Here is a 24,536-nt window from a genome sequence, read left to right on the forward strand (position 1 = left end):
TGCCATGAGTTATGACTTAACCCACGTATTTAGATATGGGTAAATGTTCATTATATACCGGGTTTTTCATAAATAATTGAGGGGTTACAAAAATGTATTGCAAATAAAGTATTGAACTTACGTTAATGAAACCAGTCCAGAACGAACGAGGAATTCAAACAGTTTTTGTTGTTGTCTTTTTTACGCATACAAATGTTCAATGTGTGCACCACGGGTGACACCGCACACATCAACACAATAGCCATTCTCGCCGCTGTATAGCACCATTATTAATCAATCGCTCTGCAACGTATTCAGTCTTGCTCGACTCGCTCTTGATCTTCAGCGATTCTTCAGCGCAATACAAACCCCAGTTGGCGAATCTGCGGATCCTAGTTCGTCTGCACAGTGATTGCAACCGATCAAGTACATACCTGCTAATGGATGTATTATTTTGTCTGTATTTTACAAATTAAATAACTGTTTTCTTGCAAGTATGCAGTTGTGTCGGAATAGAACCCGTCTCAGTGGAACTATATTCTTGCGCGCACGTTTGGATCTACATATGAGAAAACCTGCTGCAAAGTTGACTTGACGCTTGGCTTAGTTCTTGCCACACTCGCATCAACATGGGTCTGTCGATAGTGTCTATCGCTGCGACGATACGTTCCCTTAGGGCTGCGATATCACGTGTCGTCGGTGAGACGAATACCCTGCCCTTGATGAAATCCCACAAAATTATGTCACACGGTGTAAGGTCCGGTGATCTTGGGGACCAAAACATTGCACAAAACACTGTGAGTGATGTGAATGATGTGGCTGATTTGAGTGTCGCCTGGCGGCAGGGATATGAACGCTCAGCTTAACAAAACACGCACGCACAAGCTGTGTGCGTTCCTCGATCGTTCTGAGCTGGTTTCATTAACGTAAGTTCAAAAGTTTACTTGCAATAAATTTTTGTAATCCCTCAATTATTTATGAAACACCCGGTATTATGCGAACTATTAAAACAAGCTTCTAAACCATAATTTTAGTAACTTAAAATACTGCCTTATATACGCCACTGATCGTTCTCCATCGCATCCCATTGACAATCGATGTTCCTCCCCGATTGCACGCGGGGAGGCAAGGAAGCTGAAGCAAGTGGCTATTTAAAAACACACGACCTGGGACTGCGGGGGAGGGGTGTTTAGTTCCACCGCTACAAACAGCGCTGGCAGAAGAAAACTGCTTATTCCTTCCTGCTTTCTATGCCCATGCCAAGGCCTGGATTAGAAGCCGGGACACCTGGCGTTAACCCCTCCGCCACGTAGGTCGGCCCGGGGTTCGAGTCCCAACTCGGGGCCTCAATCATCTTAATCGTCGCGATTAGCCAAAAGTGGAAGAAAATCGACGCTTAATAACAAAAAAATAGAAACACAACTATAGGACTTCGAACAAAATACTGGATGCATATTAGACAATGAAAATCACTTCTGTGACACTCAATATGTTTCAGGATATAGTTTTAAAAGTTGTGGTAACCACACTATTCAAGCTCTGGGTCTATGCTCTGCCTGGCGTATACAATAAATGCATTATTTCGCTTCTATTTCTCTTGCCTACTCTTGTCTGATACCTCCCCCTTCCTGTCTCTGATAGGCTGAACACACACCCTACCCCACCTAGGGCAACCACCCCATCTAGGGGTCCGAATGGGACGCTATAGAAGGCCCAGGGACTTCTCCACTAGAGTGCGCGCCAAATCTCCTGCATATGGCGATAACCAATAACAGCGCACTGCAGCGGCGCCATGTCGAAATCTCACACGGCGTTGAGTGAAACGCTTTGTCAAGAAGAGAACGGCAACGCCGCACGTCTGTGATTGACTGCCGCTCAAGGCCATACGCAGGAGATTTGACGCGCACTCTAACACTTTATTTTACTGTGACAGGCAAGTAATCTAACAATGTATGCCGGGCAAGCATGATGTAATTTAGGTTTTCTCCCTAGAAAAATACAAGTACAAGTAACTTACGTAACATGTTACAAACAGCTTTAGACTTAGGGCACTTCCAATCACTAATGTTATCATAGAGTAGGAGGGAGGAGGAGGGAATAATTAGGTTTTTGTCCTTATCCCTGCTTTTTTTCAACATTTGTACAAATTCGAAAAGAGTATTTATACAGTTCCAAAGGAGGTGAACATCCATAGAACTTTCGGATTCAATAATTCGTATTTTCTAAATGATGAATTCGCATTTCGTTTATCAATATTTAGTAGATGCGTATGAACTAATATGTCCATATACTAAAAAGTATATTTTTAAAGTTGTTTTTCTTAAGTGGTACTTTAAGTACACCCAACGGCGAAAGAAATAGTAGGCAAATTGTCCATCACCATTTTCATTCAGTCCGTTTTCCACAATGTGATGATCATGAATTGAAGTAAGCACGGCAATAGGCAGAGGACAACATCTGCTACGTATAAACAGAAATGCATTCCTTGAAACAACACAGGGTGTGGAATAAAGAGTAATGGACAATTTACTTACTACTATCTTTGCCGTTGACTGTACATTTTTCAGGATTGGGACTCATACGGGCTGTTCAAGGCAAATGCTTTTAGGAAACGTGGAAAAGAACTCTTCCTCGAATTAGTCTGAATCACTAGAGGAAAAGGTGGTAATTGTGATTGTCCGTACCTTCATCAATTCCATCTTATCACATTTCATCCCTCATCTTCGGGATTAGCCAAAGTGACAGAAAAGCGAAGTAAAATCAATCCCAAAAGCAAATGGCAAGCTGAAGAAATCTGGATTCAGTGCACTTTCAAGTTTCTGCTATTTACTCTGATTTTATGACATGACCACAACAAAGTTACGGCAATTTGTGAGATATAATATACATTTTTAGTATTGCTATTAAAATTAATTCACTCCACCGTAACTCAATGTTAAGGTATCACCATATAATCAATTATCTTTGAGTTATTCTTTGGAATATATGGACAAAAGTTAATTAAATGTTCATAAGTATATTAATCCAATAATCCATTTTGCCATACTGATGATATTTTCAAACATTCTTTGTTACCGCAATTAGCAACACTTGTCCTTGGTCTAGATTCCTATACATTAATTCGCATGCAATTCTTTCTTCTAAAGATAAGTTCCATGATTACAGTGGACAATAAAAATGGAAGAAACGAATAGTAAGTCTCACCTCCCCTTTTAGATGTTTAAATAACAGTAAACCAACATTGACAATGTTGCCAGTTATCCAAAGATCACATGAACTGTCGAAACTTGTCTCTCCCCAAAGAGCTCTGCAAGCTATGTAAATCTTCATGAAATCTTTGCATTGTCAAGGAGGAGTTAAATACCCTTTGGTATAACCTGTCACTGATCTCAGTATATTGTCTCGCCTGATAAAAACCAGTGGGCCAATTAAAATTTTTGTTTGGGAAAGGACGTATTCATAGATGATGCACATATATGCAAAGAAATGTTATCCCTTTTTTTCAAGCGAAATAATACGTGTTCTTATTAATAATGTTAACTCTATTAGAATAATAATTGCATAATTAATCATTCATTTGCTCACGAAAAATATCTATCTGAGCCCTCACCGTTCCAGTATTGATGTAGGTATATTATTTTTTTTAATTTCCACGAATCGCTATTGCATTTTACAATCTCGTATTTAGGTCATTTTTTTGTTCTATAACAAATTAACTTTTAGTAGAACCAATTAAATTAACAATTGGTGGTTCTTGATAAATGAATTACCACGAACAGTAAACTCTTTTACTTGTGCAAGGATTTGATGTTTCAATGACGAAATGCGAAACTTCGATATGCATAGTTATAAAAAGATATTCGCTGATACCTTACTATTACTTTTTAATCAACAGTAACAAATATCGAAAACATTGTTGACTGTTTGTTGATATAATTAGCAGTTTGAAACGGATAATTGTCAGTTTTGTAATACCACTACTGTCTGTTGGATGTGGGAGCCCGCGTTAAATAGTAGAATCCTGAACAAAACGGGTCTGGTGCGGGGCTTATCCAGCTGTTAACAGTCACTAAAACTAATTGCTGAGAGCTCCAAACCTAACCACTTATGCACTATGCAGACTTGTTAGGTTAGAAGGATCAGGTTTAGAGCGCTTAAAAATCAGTTTTAGTGACTGTTAGCAACTCGATGTGCTCGCACCAGATCCTGAACAGAACAACAACAAAACTAATACGCCACACACATCATAGAGCTCTTATTACTAGATTTTTGTATCATTCTTGGAATCGTAAGGACAATACTCCTGTGCAGGAAGCAGCGTAAAGCTTTGTAATATGATCTCGCACTCCTTCCACACACAGCGCGCCCTCTATGACCCAATTCGTTTCATGAACATTACGAACGATTTGTGAATATCAAGTTTCATTTCCGCACACACTGTTTCAACAGATTTTTCCACGTTGTGATTTTTTCCCACTAATACCTGCGTTATTTTTTTCACTATATCAACCAAAGTTAGAAAACTATTAGTGTAATTGATGTAAATAAATCAAGACAGAAGAGGGAATTGTTGACGAAGACTTACCGTGGAAATTAACACGAGCTGCAGTGTCGCCCTCTCTCGGCTGATCCTCAAGGCTGTTTGAACCAACCGATATGTTGAACAAAGGTAAAAATGGACCGGCGCTATTTTCGGAACCCCTACGTCACTTTTTGGAGTCGGAGACTGGGTCACATCATGCCTGTTACGTCACGCGGCATTCGAGAAAGAAACCTGGGGTAACAACATGGGTTTTATGTTGTTTTTCGCACCAGTGACGACGCCAGAGAAAGGGTTAGAGAGGGCGACTTACCCCTGATAAACCAGTTCTACCTCTTTCCGATCGCAGTCAAAATAAAAGAATGAACCCCTGTCAATAAAACTCGCGTCATATGAAATTGTCACTAACTGTACTTATTTCTTTTGGCTTCAAAATGGAACAAAAACCTCTACATTCAAACTTCATAAACAAAAGCAATTACTCTTCTTCTTTTATGGACGTATCTCGGTATCTTTTATGCATGGGCGAAGTTTGAGCTTTTGCTTTGGGGGGGGGGGGGGCAGACTCTGGGAGAAGCATATGATGTACGTGAGGGTTGTTGAATAGCCCCTAGCTTATAAGAGGTCCGGAGACCTTACCCCGGAAATAAAAAAAACAACAACTTAAAAGCACTGAGTTCTAGACCTTTTAGATTTGAAAATGTTAAATTTCTTCCCTTAAGTAAACAAACATTAATTAGTATATTCGTTGTCAGTTTTAAAAGAAGCAAAACAGTACGATTATTGCATTTTGCATTTCATTATTTTTTTATTGATACAATACTCGTATTACTTTTAAAAAGTTACGGTACAATAGTAAGCTTCAGAAATTTTAGAAAAATTAAATTGAAAAGTTCTTTTGATGCCTCAGCAGTAACTGTTGACTCAACACAAAGTCATTTTATGTTTTTCTTTCTTCAAACTGTACACATCAATGAAATCGTCTAAGACCCACTATTGCGGCGCAATTACCGCACATGCCATCATGCCAAACGTCAAGATTTGCGGTATGGCTTCATAACAAAAATGTAGTAACTGAACTTAATCATTTGTTATTTTTTGGTCTTTTTTAAGTTGGGGGCCAGGCCCCCCCTGGCCCCTCCAGAACTCCGCCCATGCTTTTACGGAACGATAGGTTACTATCGAATTTGCATAACCCTATATTATCTTGACGTAAATGTATTTTCCATGCACAGATAGGCTTATCTGGGCTGGACCTGCAGTTTAAACTGGGAATCGAAACTCGAACCTTTGATTTCAAGGCGACATCGATAATATCACCCCATCTGGGTAAACGTGGCCTCTCTCAAAACTCGATGAAAACATTATTATTATTTTAAAATAAAAATGGAACTAAAATTATAAAATTATTTTAATAATAAATTTATTCATTATTAAATTCATTTTAATAATACAATTATTTACTTGTAGTTTTCTAAAACTAATGCTTCACTTTTCTTTTGAAACTAATTTCTCGGAGAACGGAAAGATAGAACCTAGTTTCACGAAATATATGCGAAACAACAACAAAAGAAAAAACGAATTCTAAAAACTATGCGAAAAAATAAAGATTTTGACTAACGATATTACTGGACTTCAATTTTCGAAGTCTTGATTTCCATGAACCACAGTGATCTTATAAATTCTGAAAATTTACATATGGTTTTGAATTGACCCCAAAAGGTTTAAGAAATTCTCCACGCGAATTTACTTTTATTCAGATATTTATGATACAGGGTTATTCACAATGATTAGTTCGATTTCATATGAGTATAATTTTATACCTACCAATCACACATTAACTTACCATGCACTGAATGAAAGAGAAAACCTTCAAGTTTCAAAATGTCACTGGTACAGTGGCTCTCAAACGTTTTTGGACAACGACATTTTAAACTAGGCAACCCAACTTAGCCAAGGCATTGTTGGGTTGCGTGTAGAGTTAGGCTAAATTTCAGGGTTGCCACATGCACAATTGATATTTATAAAATACGCGAAAGAAAGAAATCCAAGTATTATTGTATAAAATTGTATTTAAATTGATCGGGAAAAAAGGTCCCTGGACCGAATTGAAATACTTTGCAGATAAAAAGGTTCTTTACAGTTCAGAACCCATTTACGCTTGCTGATTTTCTATCCTGGACCTGAATTGAATTTATTTAAAATTCCTTGACCTTTAACAACCCTGGTCGCAGGTAAAAAGAACGTTGCTTTTCTCTGTATAAGCACGTTATGTGTACACGCTGAGTCCTAGACGTTACCCTACTGACCAAACAACTTTGGCATATTTAGAACTAGGGGTAAATGTAATTGTAAAAATAATGTAGGTAAGGAGATTAGGTAAATTAGCCAGGTGGTGGTGAACGCTCCTTGTGAATGGAGACAAAGCAATGAATGTTGTGAGACCGCACCAGTCGAGACATGGCCACCCAGTTCACCAGATCCTTCATTTACGCCGCACGACTTCTTTTGAGAGCATCAAATATTTCATACCATATTTTCTAACTGTGTTTTACCCTGTGTGAGATCCGGGAATTATTACAAAACCATCTATAAAGTAGAGCACATCATCTACCAGTACAAGAACATTCCGTGGACATGGAAAGCGAACGAATAATCAAGCAGAGTTTGCTTCTCGTATCATTGAACTTGACTGTACATCCCATCGTCGCCCACAAGCTGAATTTGAATTTTTATTTCAATCCACTTTATCAATAGATAGACTAATCGGAACTGGACCTACAGTTTAAAGGGCGATCCGTACCACTGTTCAAGGTGCCACCACTGGATTTCAAACCCGGCACCCCTTGATTAAAAGGCGACAGCATTATAGCATTTTCGTGCTATGTCATCAGGTAGGCCCTCGTGTATAGACCCCATAGACATTTTGCAAGGTTATTGGTAAAACTTGAACGCTTTTTATTTTCGTTTATTTGCCATTAATCACCCTGTATTTGCAGACAAGAAAGGTCTTTTAAGTCCACTTTATGCACAGATAGGCTAATCTGGACTGAACTTACAGTTTTTAAAGCGATATCAGAACCAATATGTCCCTTCACCGAGACCCCCTGATTACAAGGCGACGACGTTACCACTACGTCGTCCAGGAGACCCTAAAACCGGACGAAATTTTTTTGCATGACCCTGTATCATCTTGACGTAAACGTATTTTTCATATCAATATGAAATTCCTGTTTGTGAATGACGCAACGTTTTATTTTTTAGAAGTGTTCCAATTATTATATTGACGTTACTCTGGGACAGTGTTAACTTGGAACATCATTAAGTCACGTGACATCGCAAGAGGGGAAGAGAAGAGATTATAACGTACCAGAAAGCCACAGCTGCAATTGTAGTCTGTCCGTCAATTTGAATTGATTCACACGCACACGTCAAACGTGGACACGGTGATTGAGAGGGCGCGCATGTATGTGTCGTTCTGAGGAAATGACACAGTCCTTTTCAGTGTTCCAAATTGGCTTTCATTTTCAAATGCTCTGTTACATGGCAGTTCACGATGGACGTGGTAACAGTGTTTCCAACTCCTAATTAATCTTACCACTTCTTGTAGCTTTAGTGTCACTAGAGAAATTGGGGGGTGAGTGGAAAACGTAAAGCAAGGTGTTTCATGTATGGGTGGATTAAAGGGGAGGACCCAAAGGGGCGATTGCCCCTCCAAGCTTTCTAAAACTAACAATAAACCGTCAATTAATGTAAGAGTAAATGTTGAATGATTCATTTTACATGCCTGGAAAGATAATATCTATTTAAAATTAAGCGTGTTCTTGCAATGAAAGGTTACTTGTAACGGAAATTGAAGTAACAGTTATTACTTTTTTCGAGTAACTTCGACTGGTTACTTTCTGAAATGAATAATTGTACTTTTTCAGGTACAGAGTAAAGAAAATAATAGTTAATAATTAACATTTTTAGAGTTACGTTTTATGTATGGTTATATATTTTATATATCTATAATTATGTAGCTATATATTCTACGATTAATGCTAGATTCTACAAGGGAGAGTCAAATTAAAACCTTCATTTGTTTTTGTTTCTTATCTAGTAGATTTCTGTAGGTTCTGTAGGGTTGCACATGTTTGCTGCATTTTAGCATAGAACTATTGCTCATCTACATATATTTTCAACTTTGAGTTAGCGCCTGTATACTTTAAGGAGAATATAGTCTTTGGGGTCCACGTGCATTCAGTTATGAGTAGGGACCGGATTTTTATGCACTAAAAAACGTGGAAATATACATGCATCCATGCAGAAAAAAATTTTCAAAATATGCTATACAACATGCACACAAAATTTTCATTACGGGTGTAAAAACTGATTCCACACAACTTTTTAACTAAGAAATAAAACGTTCAAATTACATTACGTACATGTAATTTTAATGAAAAGGCTCTAAAAAAAGACTACAAAACATGCAGCAGAGGAACTTTTACTCTTTAGGAAGAGGATGCAAGGTGCTGACATTCAATTTTCCTACGGTTCGGATTCTATTCTGTTACAGTTTACAATTAGAGTTGACGAGCTGTATCTTTGCGGGTGAACCCTGCCCAAGCCCGGCTGCGCAGTAGCAAGGGGGAGGAGCTACCGGCTGCGCGTCATTATCCTTGCGTTCTGTCCTTGCTGTCGACCACCCAAAGGGCCAGTAGGTGGCAACTACATAAACTTATCTTTCACACACTCTGCGCGTAGTAGCCAAGGCCACCCGCAAAGATACAGCTCGTCAACTCTAGGAGATATTTTAGGTTTTCCAGCGTCAGTCATCTTCTGTTGTCTCTTAAGATGTCCTCGTAGCGGGAGAAACATCTTTCCGCCTCACAGGAACTTACCGGTGCATGTTGGAAAGCAGCAATTTGCTCCGTTGATAAGGACTTTGTCGCTAAGGGTCCACTGCGTTTACCAGCTAAAATTTCTTCAATGTCACAAACTTCCTTATACCCTGGGGTTTTTGAAAGTATGCTGTGCACTTTCACAACCCCTTCACAGCTACATTTTGCAGACAGCAAAACTTCGGGCTCAATTTGCTATCTCTCACCCTAGCCTTGCGTTATAGGATCGCGGTCGCTTTCAGAAGGCGAAACTGTCGCGTTGGCGCCAGGATTAAAATTTGCGCACATATATTTAGAAAAAAATGTAAAATAAAATGGGTTTATGAAGGAAATATGCAGTATAAAAGGAAATCTTCCAAAATATGCCCGTTAACAAAACAACTAAAATATGCATTTATATGCACCATAAACTCATGTCTGAAAGGTGGTGAATGACTTGATTCGAACATTTAACGAAGTGTGCAAACTTTTTGGTTGCAATAAAAAAATATGCATTTGCATGAAAATCCGGTCCCTACTTATGAGCCACTGAGAAGGCCTTTCCACCCATCTCCCTGCGAACTGAGGTCATTGTCGAACTTTCTCCTCCATTAGGAAACTTGCTGGTATGGTAAGCATGCACAGATATATTGATTTTTTCTTTGCCGAGAAATTTCTGTAAGTTTTAGGCTGACAGAGGGCAAGAAACCACTCCTCTTCACTTTTGCAAGTGTGTAGAGGAGGCGACATCTTTAAAATAACAAAAATGGCGTTTTGAAGCTTACTTGATTGGTGTTGCAGCCTTGAGGTCATTTTGCAAATAACAGTTGATACTTCATGTAAATTTGAGCTGTTTACAATCTGTCCTACAATTTTTATTGGACTTGTAAGATTTCATTTGACTCTTGTAATAGTAAACCTAATACTGCGTTGATTATTATTCACGTAGAAACATTCTCTCTGAACCTTTTTTCAAGCAAACAGGCAGGCACAGTACCATTATACTTCTTTAGACGGAACATTGTAAGAGGAAACTTACATGTTCTATTAATTTCTGTAGTACTGAACAAAATTAGGGTTTCCTAAAAATAAATGAACCTTCATGTATGCAAATGTTTGGAACCGACCTCCGTGGCAGAGTGGTTAGAGTCTGCGCTCCTAGGGGCGAGGACTTCTGGGATTTTTAACTCCGAAGTAGAGGTCTGACAACTGAACAGAATTTAGCTTTTAGGGAATTTTTGCCGGCATTAGACGCTTTCCCTTTCATTGAATGGGCTATTACCTTTGTTATTGTTGAGTTGTTTTAATTCCACTAATCGGGACTGGACCTACAGTTTAAAGAGGGATCCGAACGACTGTGTCTCCATGCCTCCACAGGGTATCGAACCCGGGATCTCTTGGTGAAAGAAGGACTAAAATTTTTAAACTTCAAGTGACTTGCCTTTCGATTGTCGGATTGAATTGAAATTTTACTCGGTTTTCTTGCTTCAGAAATGGGGCATCAGTTGAGGGGATGTCCCGGAAAGAAATTGAAAAGTTGGAAAGTAAGGTGCAGATGGTATCGGGAGGGCTACAGTCAGATTGCGCACACTTTTCCGGTTTTATCAGTGGTATCTGATAAGCCGTTGACAATGTACAGGATTGCGCACAAAAAAAATGAGGCGATGTTGTCAGATGTAAAATGTTCTCAAGCCGTTCTCACTTCTGTTGTGTTTGTTTGTGTGTGTGGACTTACACGTGTTTTTGCTGGAAGGGTAACATTAGATAGGAATAGAGGATGAACCTGATTGGTGGACTAGAATGTAATGGTCGGTGTATCTCCGTATTTATACCGAATGTCACGAGTTTCGATTGACAGAAGTGTTTGTTGTGCAGTCATTAACCTAACCTAACCTAACTTTTGAGTTTGAGTAAATTGGTATGAAAATTGTATCTTGACTTGCTACATTTACTGGTCAAATTATATTTTTTATTCCATCCTTAAGAGATTTACTATTTTATTCTCCCTCTTCTTGTCTAAAGAAAAAAAAAACAGTTTTGCGCACAGACTTTAAAGCTATCAAAGTGGCAACGTTGGATCAAAATCTGCGCGCAAAACAGGTCAGTGAGATTTCTGCGCATTTCTGGATCTAAAGTGTGCGCAATTCGGTTGCGGCGATCGGGAAGAACGAGACGAGACTTGACAATGTTTCGTCTCGCATTCTTTAGGGAAAAGTTACGTGTCGTATCATGGCTATACGAAAAATAGTTCCATACATTTTGCGAAATAGTCGCCTAATTCGTGGAGCGCATTTATTGGTTGACTCAGAATCTCGCACCGAAATTTGCAGATTTGAGTCATGGCCCAGGAGATTTATACCGGGTTCAAATTTCCCAAGTCAGAAAGTATGTGAATTCCTATGAAAACAGTACCATCTCAGGAACTGATCTTTATCAGTTGGACATTTCATTGAAATTACTTCACAACTAAGAAAGTTCCTCACAATGAGACTACTGGGATATAGTGTAGCCGCTTCCAAGAACTCTTGTTCCTTGCACCGAAACTTTTTTCGGAAATTACGGGGTCCACCCAAAGCATCGCCATTGCCCTATACTACTTACAATCGTGTGATGTCATGTTTGCGGGTAAACCTGAAGTCCCGTTTCCATTACCACAACATGTAGCGCGGCATGCGACGCGGCAAATGACAAGCATTTGTTGAAATGGAAACTGTCTGCAACATGCCGCGGCGTAAGTGCCTGGGACAAAATTGCCTCAAACGATTTTGACCCACAACATGCGCCGCGTCATGCGCCGCAGACAATGGAAACAGCCTGCAGCAAGTTCCTGGGGCACGGGCATGCGCACTAGAGTAGAAACAGACGACGCGACTACAACCACGTGCTCGTTCTTCGGACTGAAGCGGCGTCACGACACAACATCCTGTTATTTGAGTAGTTGTTTGTTGTAGTTGGTTGTCTAGTTGTACCTGTGTGTTTGTTTTGTGGACAATATGGATTGGTCGAAAGATAAAGTAGTAAAACTTATAGAGCAATATGAACAGGAGTCAGTGTTGGGGAATGTCACCAGTTCGAATCATAAAAACTCAAGCTGTAGGAGGGATACCTTGCAACGAATTGCCGAGATCATTGAAGCCACTGTTCAGGAAGTTGAGAAAAAACTCCCCACACTCAGATCACAGTATTTGAGGGAAAAATTAAAGTTGAAAAGAGTAAAAAAAAGTGGTGCAGGTGTAAAGGATGTTCACGTTCCGAAATGGCATTCCAGTGTTCTTGCGGGAGTATTTTGCAGAAGTAGTTTCGAATTGGAAACAGTGCACTAAATGACGCCCAACATGCGGCGGCTCATGTTGCGCGTCATGAGTCTGGAACTTGTCAGAATGGAAACGTAGCTTTAGAAATATTTTCAGAGGAGCAGATAGGGAGGGAGGGACCAGCGGCGGCGCCAGGATTAATCATATGGGGGGGGGGGGGCTGAGGGGTCGCGGAAAGGCCAATGAGGTTGAAAAATACTAAAGTGAGAATCATAGAACTTAAGACCTTCTGTAAACAAAAGCACGTGTACCCTAACAGTGTTGCAAACTTATGAAAGAAAAAATAATCCACATAGCCTACAAGGTGTAAAAACATTCCATTTGTCAATAGATGCGGAATAAGCAGTGTATCACTGAGTGATGACCTGTTGAAAGTTATTGAATGTATGTTAAAAAAAGTTTTAAAAATGTACATCTTGCCTGGTGGCCGACTTTCAGACTCATCACCGAAGTTCCCTGGCTCGAATCCCGGCATGGGTGTTATTTGTGCGTGTCCCTTCATCAATTTCATCTGACGACCACTCATTCTCATCGTCGGGATTAGCCAAAAGTGGAAGAAGAGCAACGCTAAATTTAAAAAATCAAATACAAAATGTACATCTTATCCCCCAGAAGTAAGACGGTTCCGTACCAAAGAATTAATTTTCTCTCATATTTTACTAAAAAAAACCTTGCTAGAAGAATGTGACACATGAGATAAATTACGTTTTGAAACCGGGGTTTCTTCATTAAATGTATTTGATGTTGGAAAGTGTTATGATTTATTATTATAGATAATGAAAGTAAGCTAATACATATGATGTGATTGACTAAATTAATAATTATGCAGCAAAGACACCAAGGGAAACTGAAACGGCGACTTAGAGAAGCATAAAATTAGGGAAGGAAGACTGTAGAATACAGAAATATTTTGAGGCAGTCACATTTTATTGTATGCTACATATAAAATAAAATGCATATTTGGGGGTGAATTTTTAAATATTGTCACATTTTTCTTCTCTCTTGTTGTGAGGTGTTCATTTGAAATCAACGGGGTGTAAGGGGTACCTTCCACGTGGGCGCCCAAAAGTCAACCTCACTTCCACGCAGTGCACCCTGGACTGAAGACTAACGAGGCTCTGGCGACTGGCACTATGGCCAGTATAATTTTGTGTGTGTTGTCCTGTTTTTGTCCTTGTGTGTGCTGAGTGCCCGTATACAGCCTCAGCTTTTAACAGAAGTCAGAACATTTTAAGATTTTTAATTATGCAACGTTCGAGTTGTTCTTTGTAATGGTAAGGGGCTGGCCCCTATATAATGTGACGGGAGCAAAATAGCCTAAATGCTGACGCTCCCAAAATTTTAAATTCAAAATCAAATCAAAATTTGAAATCAACCTCCCTCACCCTACGGCCTGCCCTCCTTCACCTGCAAAAGTATTCCGGAGTGCGAGGATGTCACCATCCGGATGGTGTATCATATGCCGACAATCGACATACCACTTCCGTTTCTGTACTTGACTTAGTGAGAAGTATTGTGGTTGGCAACAGCCTAATAACGGATTTCTTCCGCATCATGTAGTCCGTTCTATGAAAGTACGCTAATGGAAGAAAAACGTGTAAATTACATTGGATTATACATTTTAAAATATATTTTCATTAAGGGTTTCTGTTTATAATAATAATACGTGATTATTGTATAAATTACAATCGATCACGTGAACAGCAAGAAAATAGCGCCAGTTTCGAACATGGCGACTTTCATGCGTGCAGGAAGGTCTCCTGTGTTTTCAGAGTAGTCTTTCGGAAATACAGCTGTTTGAAAAGTGGCAAGAAGCAGGTTGTTCTTAACGTTTATGTGACGTTGTGTCGGTGCTATCCTGAGCAAGCAGTGAAGTTGGTGTCCAAGTGTAATTGTGTGTCTGCGTCTTTGTGTTTTCGGTGTAGTGAAAGAAAGGAAAACGACCGGTCAAGTTGTGAGTCCCGCGAAAAAAACACGTTGTTGCTCGTATAAACAAGTACACCGATTTTGAGATAAATGCAATACAACGCGAGGTGCTTTCGTATTCTTTCAATCAAAGAGCCGTCCTGTCCACTGTGGAGAAGATGTTGATAGTGATGATTGATGACGATCTCCCCAATTTTAGCAGTCGACGTTAAATCGCCTCTTGTGCCACGTTGAGTTCCTTTTTGGCAAGCAAATTTGACAGACCGTACTCTGACAGGATGATGTCTAGCGCCGAAAATGCCTCAAGTTCAAAAAGGAAGTACTGAATCAAGGTAAGGAAATACATTACTTGCATGAGACGTGCGTATTCGTCTTCTTGTTTTCTAGTGCACGAGAAACCGAGAGAAAGATAAACAATCTCTTTTTATTCCCCGGCTTATCTTTGTTTAGCTTCTGCTAAAACTGGCGGTATATTTGTTGCACAAAGGAGAAAACAATACTCCACATGTTAACAATGTTGGGCAATAATTTGGTGGAAATAAAACCAAAAGGCTTGAATTACTGAAACGAATTTCTCTCTCTTGTATAACTTTGGCGCTGTCATACTGAGAAAGGAGGGGGGAAGGGGGATCTGTTAACCTAGTGTCATATAAATGGAACTTTTGGCGTAGAAAAATATGTTCATTCTTGAACGAGAACACGTATTTAATCACTTGTAGAAAATTTATTATACTTCAAAGTGTAGATTATCAGTTAAAATAAGAATACGTTTATCCATGTTACGTAAAATTAAAGGTTGCGAGTGAGCAGCATATGATGGCCGCACCATTCACGAACAGCTGGCGCGGAGTGATACGTTACTCGAAGTGAGACGGTTGTTTACAGAAGGTCGGAAGGTTCGTGATTCTTACTTTAGTGACTTTCTTCATTTTTGCTTGATTTTAAAACCGTTTATATAAAACAGCAAACAGACCACTTAAAAAAACAATTCTTAACAATAATGAGCTTTATAGAGACTGCCGCCAGTAGAGAGAAGTAAAGCGGCTTCACTTTCAGAGTATCTACTATAGGATGAATGCTTGCTTGCCTGTTGTATACAATAACATCAGTCTCACTCCAGTACCTAACATTCAGCTCTCAATATGACGACATGACACAATACGACACTATAAAAGTTAGTGTTTTCGGTTGAATATAGGTTTTCAAAAAGGGGTGCTGAAGAAAATTAATATGTGCGCGAGCACCCCTTCGCAGCCCCCTGGCGCCGCCCCTGGGAGGGACAGAAGGGGTTACAGAGAAGAAAATAACAAGTATAAGAACATAAAAAAAGCGTGTCGGATCCACACAGATGGAGAAATGGATCTGTAGACAGAAATAAAAAGTTGTGTGTGTGACAGAGAGAGAGAAAGAAAAAGAACAACTAGGGTACAGAATATAGAGAAAAGAAAGGTCAAATGAAAGCATGTGAGAGACAGACACAAGGGGAGAGAAGTAGAGAAAAGAAAGAGAGAGAGAGAGAGAGAGAGAGAGAGAGAGAGAGAGAGAGAGAGAGAGAGAGAGATTTGATTTGATTTGATTTGAATTCAAAGTTTTGGGTGCGTCAGCACTTGGACTTTTTGCACCCGTCACATTATACGGGGTCCAGCCCCTTACCATAATTAAATTAGCATAATTGCAGTGTCGTGTTACTAAAATATTAAAATATTCTGACTTTCGTTAACAGCTGAGGCTGTAAAGAGGTACTCAGCACACACAAGGACAAAAAGCAGGACAACACACACAAAATTATACTGGCCGTAGTGCCAGTCGCCAGAGCCTCGTTTGTCTGCAAACTGCAGTCCAGGGTGTACTACGTGGAAGTGAGGTTGACAATTGAGTGTACTACGTTGAAGCATCGCCCCTCACAACCCAGAGACAGGGAGAGAGAGAGAGGGGGGGAGGGGGTCATATGTATATATTTTTTTCAGTTTTTTTTAAAGTTCAAACAAACCAACTTAGGCTAATCGGGACTGTTTAAAGTGACATCCGAACTACTATGTGCTTCAACCGGGTATCGAACCGGGAACCCCTTTATCACAAGGCGACGACGTTTACCACTATGGAAATCGGAAACATAAAGTAGACTAAATACTTATTTTGTAAATTTATTATGTGAATCATCGGATACGAAGTGCATTTCACCTTTCATCATCATTCTTCATTGGTAGGAAGTGGTGTAAGTATCGTCCCGTAGGAGTCGGCTTTTGTTTTGTGTGGAATTGTTAGATAGAAGAGGTGAATTTTGTTTGATGAGTTGGGATGTGTTGTTTTTCCGCTGCAACTGCAACAGCGGGGGTTTCTAGGATTGGGGAGAAGGTTTGCTCCTATGAATTTGGCTGGAGCGTAGGATTTGAGGGTTTGGCCTCGTAGAAGTGTGGTGTTTGTTGCCTCCTTAGAGGCTGAGCGTGTTGGCAGTTCGTTGTGGATGTTTTGCTCCCTCGGCTGGTGTGAGTTGTTAGGCTTTTAAGGGCGATGTCTGGTTTAGGTTTTTCCTTGTGTGTGGAATGGAATCAATGTAGAGTGCGGTTGGAATGGATACATGTGGAAACATACACGGAAACATACAAGGTTCTTTGGGAACTGAGGCCTTTTCTATATCGTGAACAGCAACTTTCCGCGAAGATCAGCTAAATTGTGTGGGAAAACTTCCCTTAAGCGAAGAAGCAAGAACCCGAATCACGCTTCACTTAACGCCCACTTATCAGTGCCTGAATCACCGTTTGCCAAATAGATCTTGTTCTTGTCAACACGAGCTAATGCAAGAATTCTTCCACGAACGAATTCAGCGCCATCCAACGACCTTGAGAGCAACTAACCTAAAGCAAAGCTGCAAAACAAGTTGTCATAATTTATCCGTCAGTGTGGATATCGATTTCGTTTTTTTAAAACTCGCCCCCTCTACCACTACCCAATTAGCCTTTTTTTCGCAGTCTTGTGACGTCCTTGAGGGAAATTACTGTTGTATTACGTCACGAATTTCTTTCTCCCGTTCCTCTCCGCTTAGCTTCAGCCGTTCTGCTGTTTATCGCAAACTCAAAGGTTCAGGCTTTTCACGCCCCTCCCCCTTCTCTTGTTCAGAATGTACGGGGGAATCCCTTTCCGTGTATAACGCTGGAAAGCTGGGCTGGCAGCGTCATTCAGCGGACGAAAGTTCAAAATGATTATTCTATCCTGGATTCTCAACGTTATGGGCATGGCGCATACCTACCGTGAGTACATACTGTTTTCACCATATTTGAACGTGTAAAGGCGTGGCCTTACGATCTCAAGGCCGTACTGGTAGCATGGCATATTGGCGGTACTTTTGTTTTTTTACATTATGTAAGGCATGTCCTGCCTCACAAAATGACACTATTTTTAGTTTTTTGAAACATATCATTTATTTAACATCAGCATTTTGCAGACTAGCGATGCTCTGGCGTCTGTAGTCGCAGCCAGTATAGTTCATCTGTTTCATCTCAACACCATCCATCCTCATATTCGCGATTAGCCAAAAATCGAAGAAATGCGAAGTCAAATCAAATCGATATCAATTTGTGAAGTGCAGGGAAGAGATTTATATGTAAATACAGATGCTACATATATTTAGCACATATTTCACATTTTTTTAGCTGAACTTCGTGGCAGAGTGGTTGGCACAGCGTGCTACTATGCCAGGGGCCCCCCCGGGTTCTTCGTGTGTGTCCATCCATCAATTTCATCACTCATCTTCATCTTCGCCATTAGCCAAATAAACCAAATGATCAATTTACAGTTTGTAGTTATTTTTACATACAATTTTCTTATTTCCAAACATATTTCAACATAGCTATATTCATGTCATTACCACATTTTTCGTTGTATGAAATACCAAAGGTCTTTCAATGCTTCTGTCATTCTTAACATTTTTATCAACAATAGAGAACAGAAGCTCAAACTTTCGCGGGGTTATGCATTGCATATTTTAAACATACTCCCATTATTTCATGCGATATTGAACGCAGTATCAGTGAATATAATCTGTCTAAGAGCAACAGGAGGAGATTTACGTTTCGGCACTTAAAAGAGATCTTAGTAATCCATTGTTTTGGTAACAGAAAATAAGGCACATTTTGTATTTGAATTTGGCATTAGTGTCATATAAGCCTAATGCATTCCATTTAGCTAGGTGAGCCCCTTGCTTAATGAAAATTGTCATTTTCGCTTGTAAGTCCTCATTGATTTCCATAGTTTGATTAAAATAACTAAATATATATTTACATATTAAACACTTTTTCTAGCTTATATAATTCCGTTCCTTGGTTATACGTAGACCTCGGTTTTTTAGGTTATAAAAAGTGTGCTTTTAGATTCCTAAAATAGGCTCTAAAAATCCTAAAATAGGTTCGAAAAACTCTAAAATATGTTCTAAAAATCTATATAGTTAGGCTCGAAAAATCCTAAAGTAGTGTAACCGATCTTGACGCACCCCTTATAAAAGTTGACCCGCCTTCGCTGGGGAAAAAAGGGCGACAAGAGAAGTTAACGTCTTTTCTGGGGAACGGTTGATGTGCGTTGCAGAGAAGACAGTCCGAGTCAAGCATTGATACGGTTAGGATCCGTGTTACGTTGGTTATTGGTTTCGCGGGCCAAAGAACAAACTGTAATTGAACTAACGGCCATGATCTCTGCCGGAAAGAGAGATAGTGTCTAAAGAATAAACTGTGAGTGAACTATCGGCCTGAGCAGTATCTCTACCAGAGCATGAGAAAAGGTTACTAAAGAAGAGACACTACATGTTTATTATAAACCAACGACCAGTGGCGAAGCGTAGATTTCCTAGCAGGGTAGGCACAAAAGTGCGATAATTTCCATTAGTTGCTTAAATATGTAAAAAGAAAGGGAGGGGGTCTATGTCATGGAGAGTGGTTCAATGTCTCTCCAGGCCGCTTCTTTACTTGCCAGTGGCGTGACGTTTTCAAAAGTGTTGTTACCGGCCATCAATACGATAATTATGTCTTAGACGTTCTCCTCCCGCCCACCAGATGTCATCGATCTAGATTTTGTTCATTTCGTTTTTTTTATTTGTTTGTATTTTTTCAACCCCTGATTTATGCACACACCTCCAGAAAGAACTACCAATCACGGGACATCGCGAAAATCCAACGAATAGTCCTCGAGCCCTGTTGTCAATTCTTCATCACTTTTTTCTAAATTTATTTTGCAATTGAGGTGAAAAGGGCTAGAAGAACCCCATAATTTTCGGGTCAGTCTGACGTTTGTGCCGTGAGCAGACGACAGAATTCCGCACTTTCAGCGACTGTCAGTTTGGTACGTTCTTGATATATATTATAAAATACATTATTGTATGTGGTGAACTAGCAGTTATGGCCAATGTACATAGTCTGTGCATAGCAACGTTTATGCATCTTGTTATGTGTCTTATGGATGTTTAAGTTTTATCATGTAATCCACCTTGTTACAAGTTTGAATATATTTAATTATGAAGTTCCAATCTTGAGATGTTTATTTCTGTTTATGTCATAATATTAGGACATAACAAAATGGCGACGAGGATTAAAGAAGATAAATAATTACTACTGTAAGTAGAATTATAGTAATTAAGTCCAAGTGAGCCAGTATGGAAAAACACATAAGTTTTATACCTGCATTTGAGGCTTATGACCCAAGCCAGGATATAAATTCGTATCTTAAAAGATTCAAGGCTTTTATTGAGGCTAACGATATACAAGAAAGGAAACGAGTGTTTACTCTTATTTCTGTAATCGGTAGTTTACCATATCAAGAGCTGGAACACAGATTAAGTCCAAAGGATCCACAAGATTGCACCTTGGAGGAACTCTTTGATACATTGAGAAAAATATATGCACCACAAGTTAATAAATGGATTCAACGATTCGCTTTTATGCAAATAAAGCAAGAGCAAGGTGAGACAGCTACATCGTACATAAATCGTTTAAAAGTTGCTGCAATAACTTGTGAGTTTACAACAGACGAATTAGACACTCGTCTTAGAGAAAAACTTGTGTTTGGACTACCCGATAGTATACTAAAAGATAGATTACTGTCAGACATGCCCAACACATTCGAAAAGGTTTGTGATGTAGTACTCCAACATGAGATAATACGCACAAATAAAAATAAAGTCAATCAAAATGCATTTTTGGTAGGTGAAAATAAACAAATACAAGGCTCACGTAGATTCGGTACAAACAATTCGTTTGCTAAAGCTCATTTTTCAAAGAATCAACAAGATGCAAGAGAATCAAGATTTGGAACAAATAATGCATCCAAAGGCATGCCACAATCTAAACCCCATACTGCATTTAGCCAAAAATTTGTATCACGGCAAAATCAGGCAAATGATATAAAATGTAAGCGCTGTGCAAGGTTAGGTTGTACATTCAAAGAGAACTGTCCTGCATTCAATGCTATTTGCAGTTTCTGTAAGAAGAAAGGACATTTCTTGGCTGCATGTTTCGAAAGAAATAAACAATGGAAGGAACCTGCAGTCAATTTATCTAGTATTTATAAAGGAAATTGTGAAATGAGAAACAGTAATTTGGATACCAAAGGTAATGGTTATGGAGAATGCAATTCTCAACATAGCTTATTCTCTGTGCAAGAAGATAGTAGGTATACTTTTTTAACTACAAACACGCAACAAATGTACAATAAAAAAGTAAACGAATCTATTTCTAATTTGCAACACGCAGCTGATCAGATTTCATTGCGAAATGAACGTTTACCTTTGTACATTGATATTATAATACAAGACCAATCGTTAGAAGCTATTGTCGATTCTGGTAGTTTTGCTAATTTCATTTCAAAAGATTTGTTAACTAATCTTATTGGCAACTTCACACTGAGTCCGCTATTAAATTCATATACGTCGATATCAGGTGAAAGATTGTGTTTATTAGGCCAATTAAACTTAAAACTTTACTATCATGGCAAAATGTACATGATGCCTTTTGTTGTTGGCGATAAGATTAATACAAATATATTAATTGGCAGAGTTGGAATGAACATATTATTTGGTGATTGGCGCAGCAAACTTCTAAATGAGTTTCCTGAAACTGATTATGTTCAAAAGGAAGATTCTACACATGCATGCTTAGGTCTAGAATCAAAACATTCGCTACCAGATGCTTGTTCGAAAAATCAGCGTTCAAGCATAATGGATACTCCAAAGGTACATCAGCAAAGGATTGATGATATAGGTGAATGTTCACGAACATCAAATGTGCAAGGGCAAAATAGCAAAGCCATGATTATGAACAAACGTAAAGCCGACGTACATAATTCAAGTAATGTAAAACAAATGAACATTGAAGACTGTCGTTCACAATTACTGACATCTTTTGCAGAATTGTTTAATGAGGATATTAGTACACCCATTAAAGATTTCAAGGTATCAATACCTTTACAGAAGAATGCTAGGCCTGTGTTCAGGAAAGCGTACAGAATAGCATATTCATTACGAGATCAAATAAAAGAAGAAATAGATAATATGTGTAAGCAGAATATTATAGCACCTATAGAACATTCAGAATGGGCAAGTCCTATTGTGCCAGTTAAGAAATCAAATGATTCTATACGTATCTGTGTAGATTACTCGAAAACGGTCAATTTTCAAACCGATGGTTTAGTGTATCCTCTACCAGACTTTCCTGATATTTTACAAAAAGTTAAAATAGGAACGTACTACACCAGGCTTGATTTACGTTCAGCATTTTTACAAGTTAGTTTGCATCCAGACTCACAAAACATATTGTGTTTAAATTATGATTCTCACTTGTACAGAATGCAACGTTTACCATTTGGTACAAATGTTTCGTCTCAGCTTTTCCAACAGGTAATTGATTCAATTTTAACAGGATTGAAAAGAGTTGCAGCATTTATTGATGATGTTATCATTTCCGGAGATAGTCTACAAGAATGTTTCCTAAGAACAAAACAAGTTCTGGAACGCTTTAAAGATTATAATGTCAAAGTCAATTTAAGTAAATCTGAATTCCTAGTGCAAGAAGTGATTTACTTAGGAAGACGTTTCACGGCAAATGGAATCACACCAACTGAAAAGCATGTGCGTGCTATATTAGAAAGTCCAGAGCCAAAGGATAAGGTGCAACTACAAAGTTTTTTAGGGATGGTTGCATTTCAAAGCCGTTTTCTACACAACTTGTCATCTACAATACCACACCTATATCGACTTCTGAGGAAAGGCGAAAAATGGTTGTGGTCTAATCAATGTGTGTCGGAATTTAAGGCTGTTAAAGATAAGATTGTTCAGACACCTGCTATAATTCCTTTCGATCCTTCAAAAGAAATAATCCTAGAAACGGATAGTTCTTGCTACGGTGTTGGAGGACGATTAGGGCACAGGATAGATGGTGAACATCGAACAGTGGCGTGTTTTTCAGCTACACTTTCACCTGCTCAGAAGAATTACTGTCAGGGAGAAAGAGAGGCATTAGCCATTGTTTCGTCTGTGAAACATTTTTACTTATATCTGGCAGGTCAAAAATTTACAATATACACTGATTCAACGACTGCGAAATCATTGCTCGATTCGAATACACCAGTGCCAATGCAACACAATGCACGTTGGCAGAGATGGAAAATATTCATGGCATCTCTGAATTACGAAATAGTGTATTCTAAGAAGGTTCCAATAGCAGATGCTTTGTCAAGATTACCACTACCTGAAGAATTGCACTCAGATTTGGTTTTGACAGCGTATGCAGATCTAGAACAAAAGTTACAACCATTACGCATATCTGAGATCAAGGAGCATACAAAAAGCGATAGTTTGTTGTCTAAAATAACAATTTACGTTAAGAATGGTTGGCCAAGAGGAATTGATCCACAAATCAATGAGCAAGCAGTAGCTTTATGGAAGAAACGTCTGGAACTGTCAACAGAAGATGGATTGTTGATGTGGGGAAATAGAATTGTATTGCCAGAGACACTGCGATGCAAGTTTCTCACTCAAATTCATGGTCTGCACAGTGGCGTAGTGAGATTAAAACAGATTTGCAGAGATTTAGTTTGGTGGCCTAAAATGACTTCGGACATTGAAAGTTTTGTTGCAAAATGTGATGCTTGTCAGACGAATGCAAGAGCTCCAGCAAAAGGACAATTTATATCATGGACACCGACATCACAACCTATGGAACGTGTACATGTCGATCATTTCTATTTCAATGGTTATTTATTCCTGTTGTGTGTTGATGCTCACACGAAATTTTTGAATGTTTGGCAATGTTCTAATTTAACGGCTCAGGAAGCAATTAGACATTTAAAAAGCCAATTTTACATACTTGGTTCTCCAAAAGAGTTAGTCTCAGATAATGGACAACCCTTTGCAAGTGAACAATTTAAGATGTTCTGCCAAAGGTTGGGCATTGAACTAAATCATTCCTGCCCATATAAACCTTCGGGAAACGGTTTGGCTGAGAGAACAGTCAATACCGTGAAAAGGTATCTAACCCTCATAGGAGATTTTCCAAAAGGGGATGTTAGAAAATTAAATACTGAAGTAGAATCACTACTGCGTACAGTAATACACTGGCATAACAATACTCCATTGCCATCAACTGGAACATCTCCAAGTTCATTAATGTTTTCTTACAACACTGCAAGTAATATAATCATTAAAGATGACACTAAAAATGTTCATTATGAATGTGAGAAATTTTCAATTGGAAGCAAAGTATATTATTACTGTCCTGAAAGAAAGATATATCGGAAAGGAGAGATTATTGACAGAAGCAGTTTTGCTGTGTATAAAGTAAGAGATATAGAAAGTGGCAGATACAGAAATGTACACTATTCATTTTTAAAGATTCTTCATGAAACAGGAGGAGATTCAAATCAGTCAGAAATACCCAA

General features: G+C 38.9%; 2 protein-coding genes across 3 annotated transcripts in view; one reads left to right on the top strand and one right to left on the bottom strand.

Moving 5' to 3' along the window:
• LOC145992174 (uncharacterized) overlaps positions 1 to 4,618 on the bottom strand; it is a 53,774-nt gene extending 49,156 nt beyond the window's left edge. For both annotated transcript variants that reach the window (XM_083128472.1, XM_083128471.1), the window contains exon 1: positions 4,565 to 4,618. The gene's annotated coding sequence lies outside the window, so the exon portion shown is untranslated. The remainder of the gene's footprint in view (positions 1 to 4,564) is intronic.
• Positions 4,619 to 17,661: 13,043 nt separating this feature from the next.
• Positions 17,662 to 24,536, top strand: part of LOC145992489 (peptidoglycan-recognition protein LB-like) — a 22,626-nt gene continuing 15,751 nt past the window's right edge. The window contains exon 1 of the mRNA XM_083128870.1: positions 17,662 to 17,869. Coding sequence (XP_082984996.1) covers positions 17,818 to 17,869 — 52 coding nt within the window. The 5' untranslated portion in view covers positions 17,662 to 17,817. The remainder of the gene's footprint in view (positions 17,870 to 24,536) is intronic.

This window comes from Lepisma saccharinum, chromosome 9, assembly GCF_977018435.1.
Source record: "Lepisma saccharinum chromosome 9, izLepSacc3.1, whole genome shotgun sequence".
Taxonomy (NCBI): Eukaryota; Metazoa; Arthropoda; class Insecta; order Zygentoma; family Lepismatidae; genus Lepisma; species Lepisma saccharinum.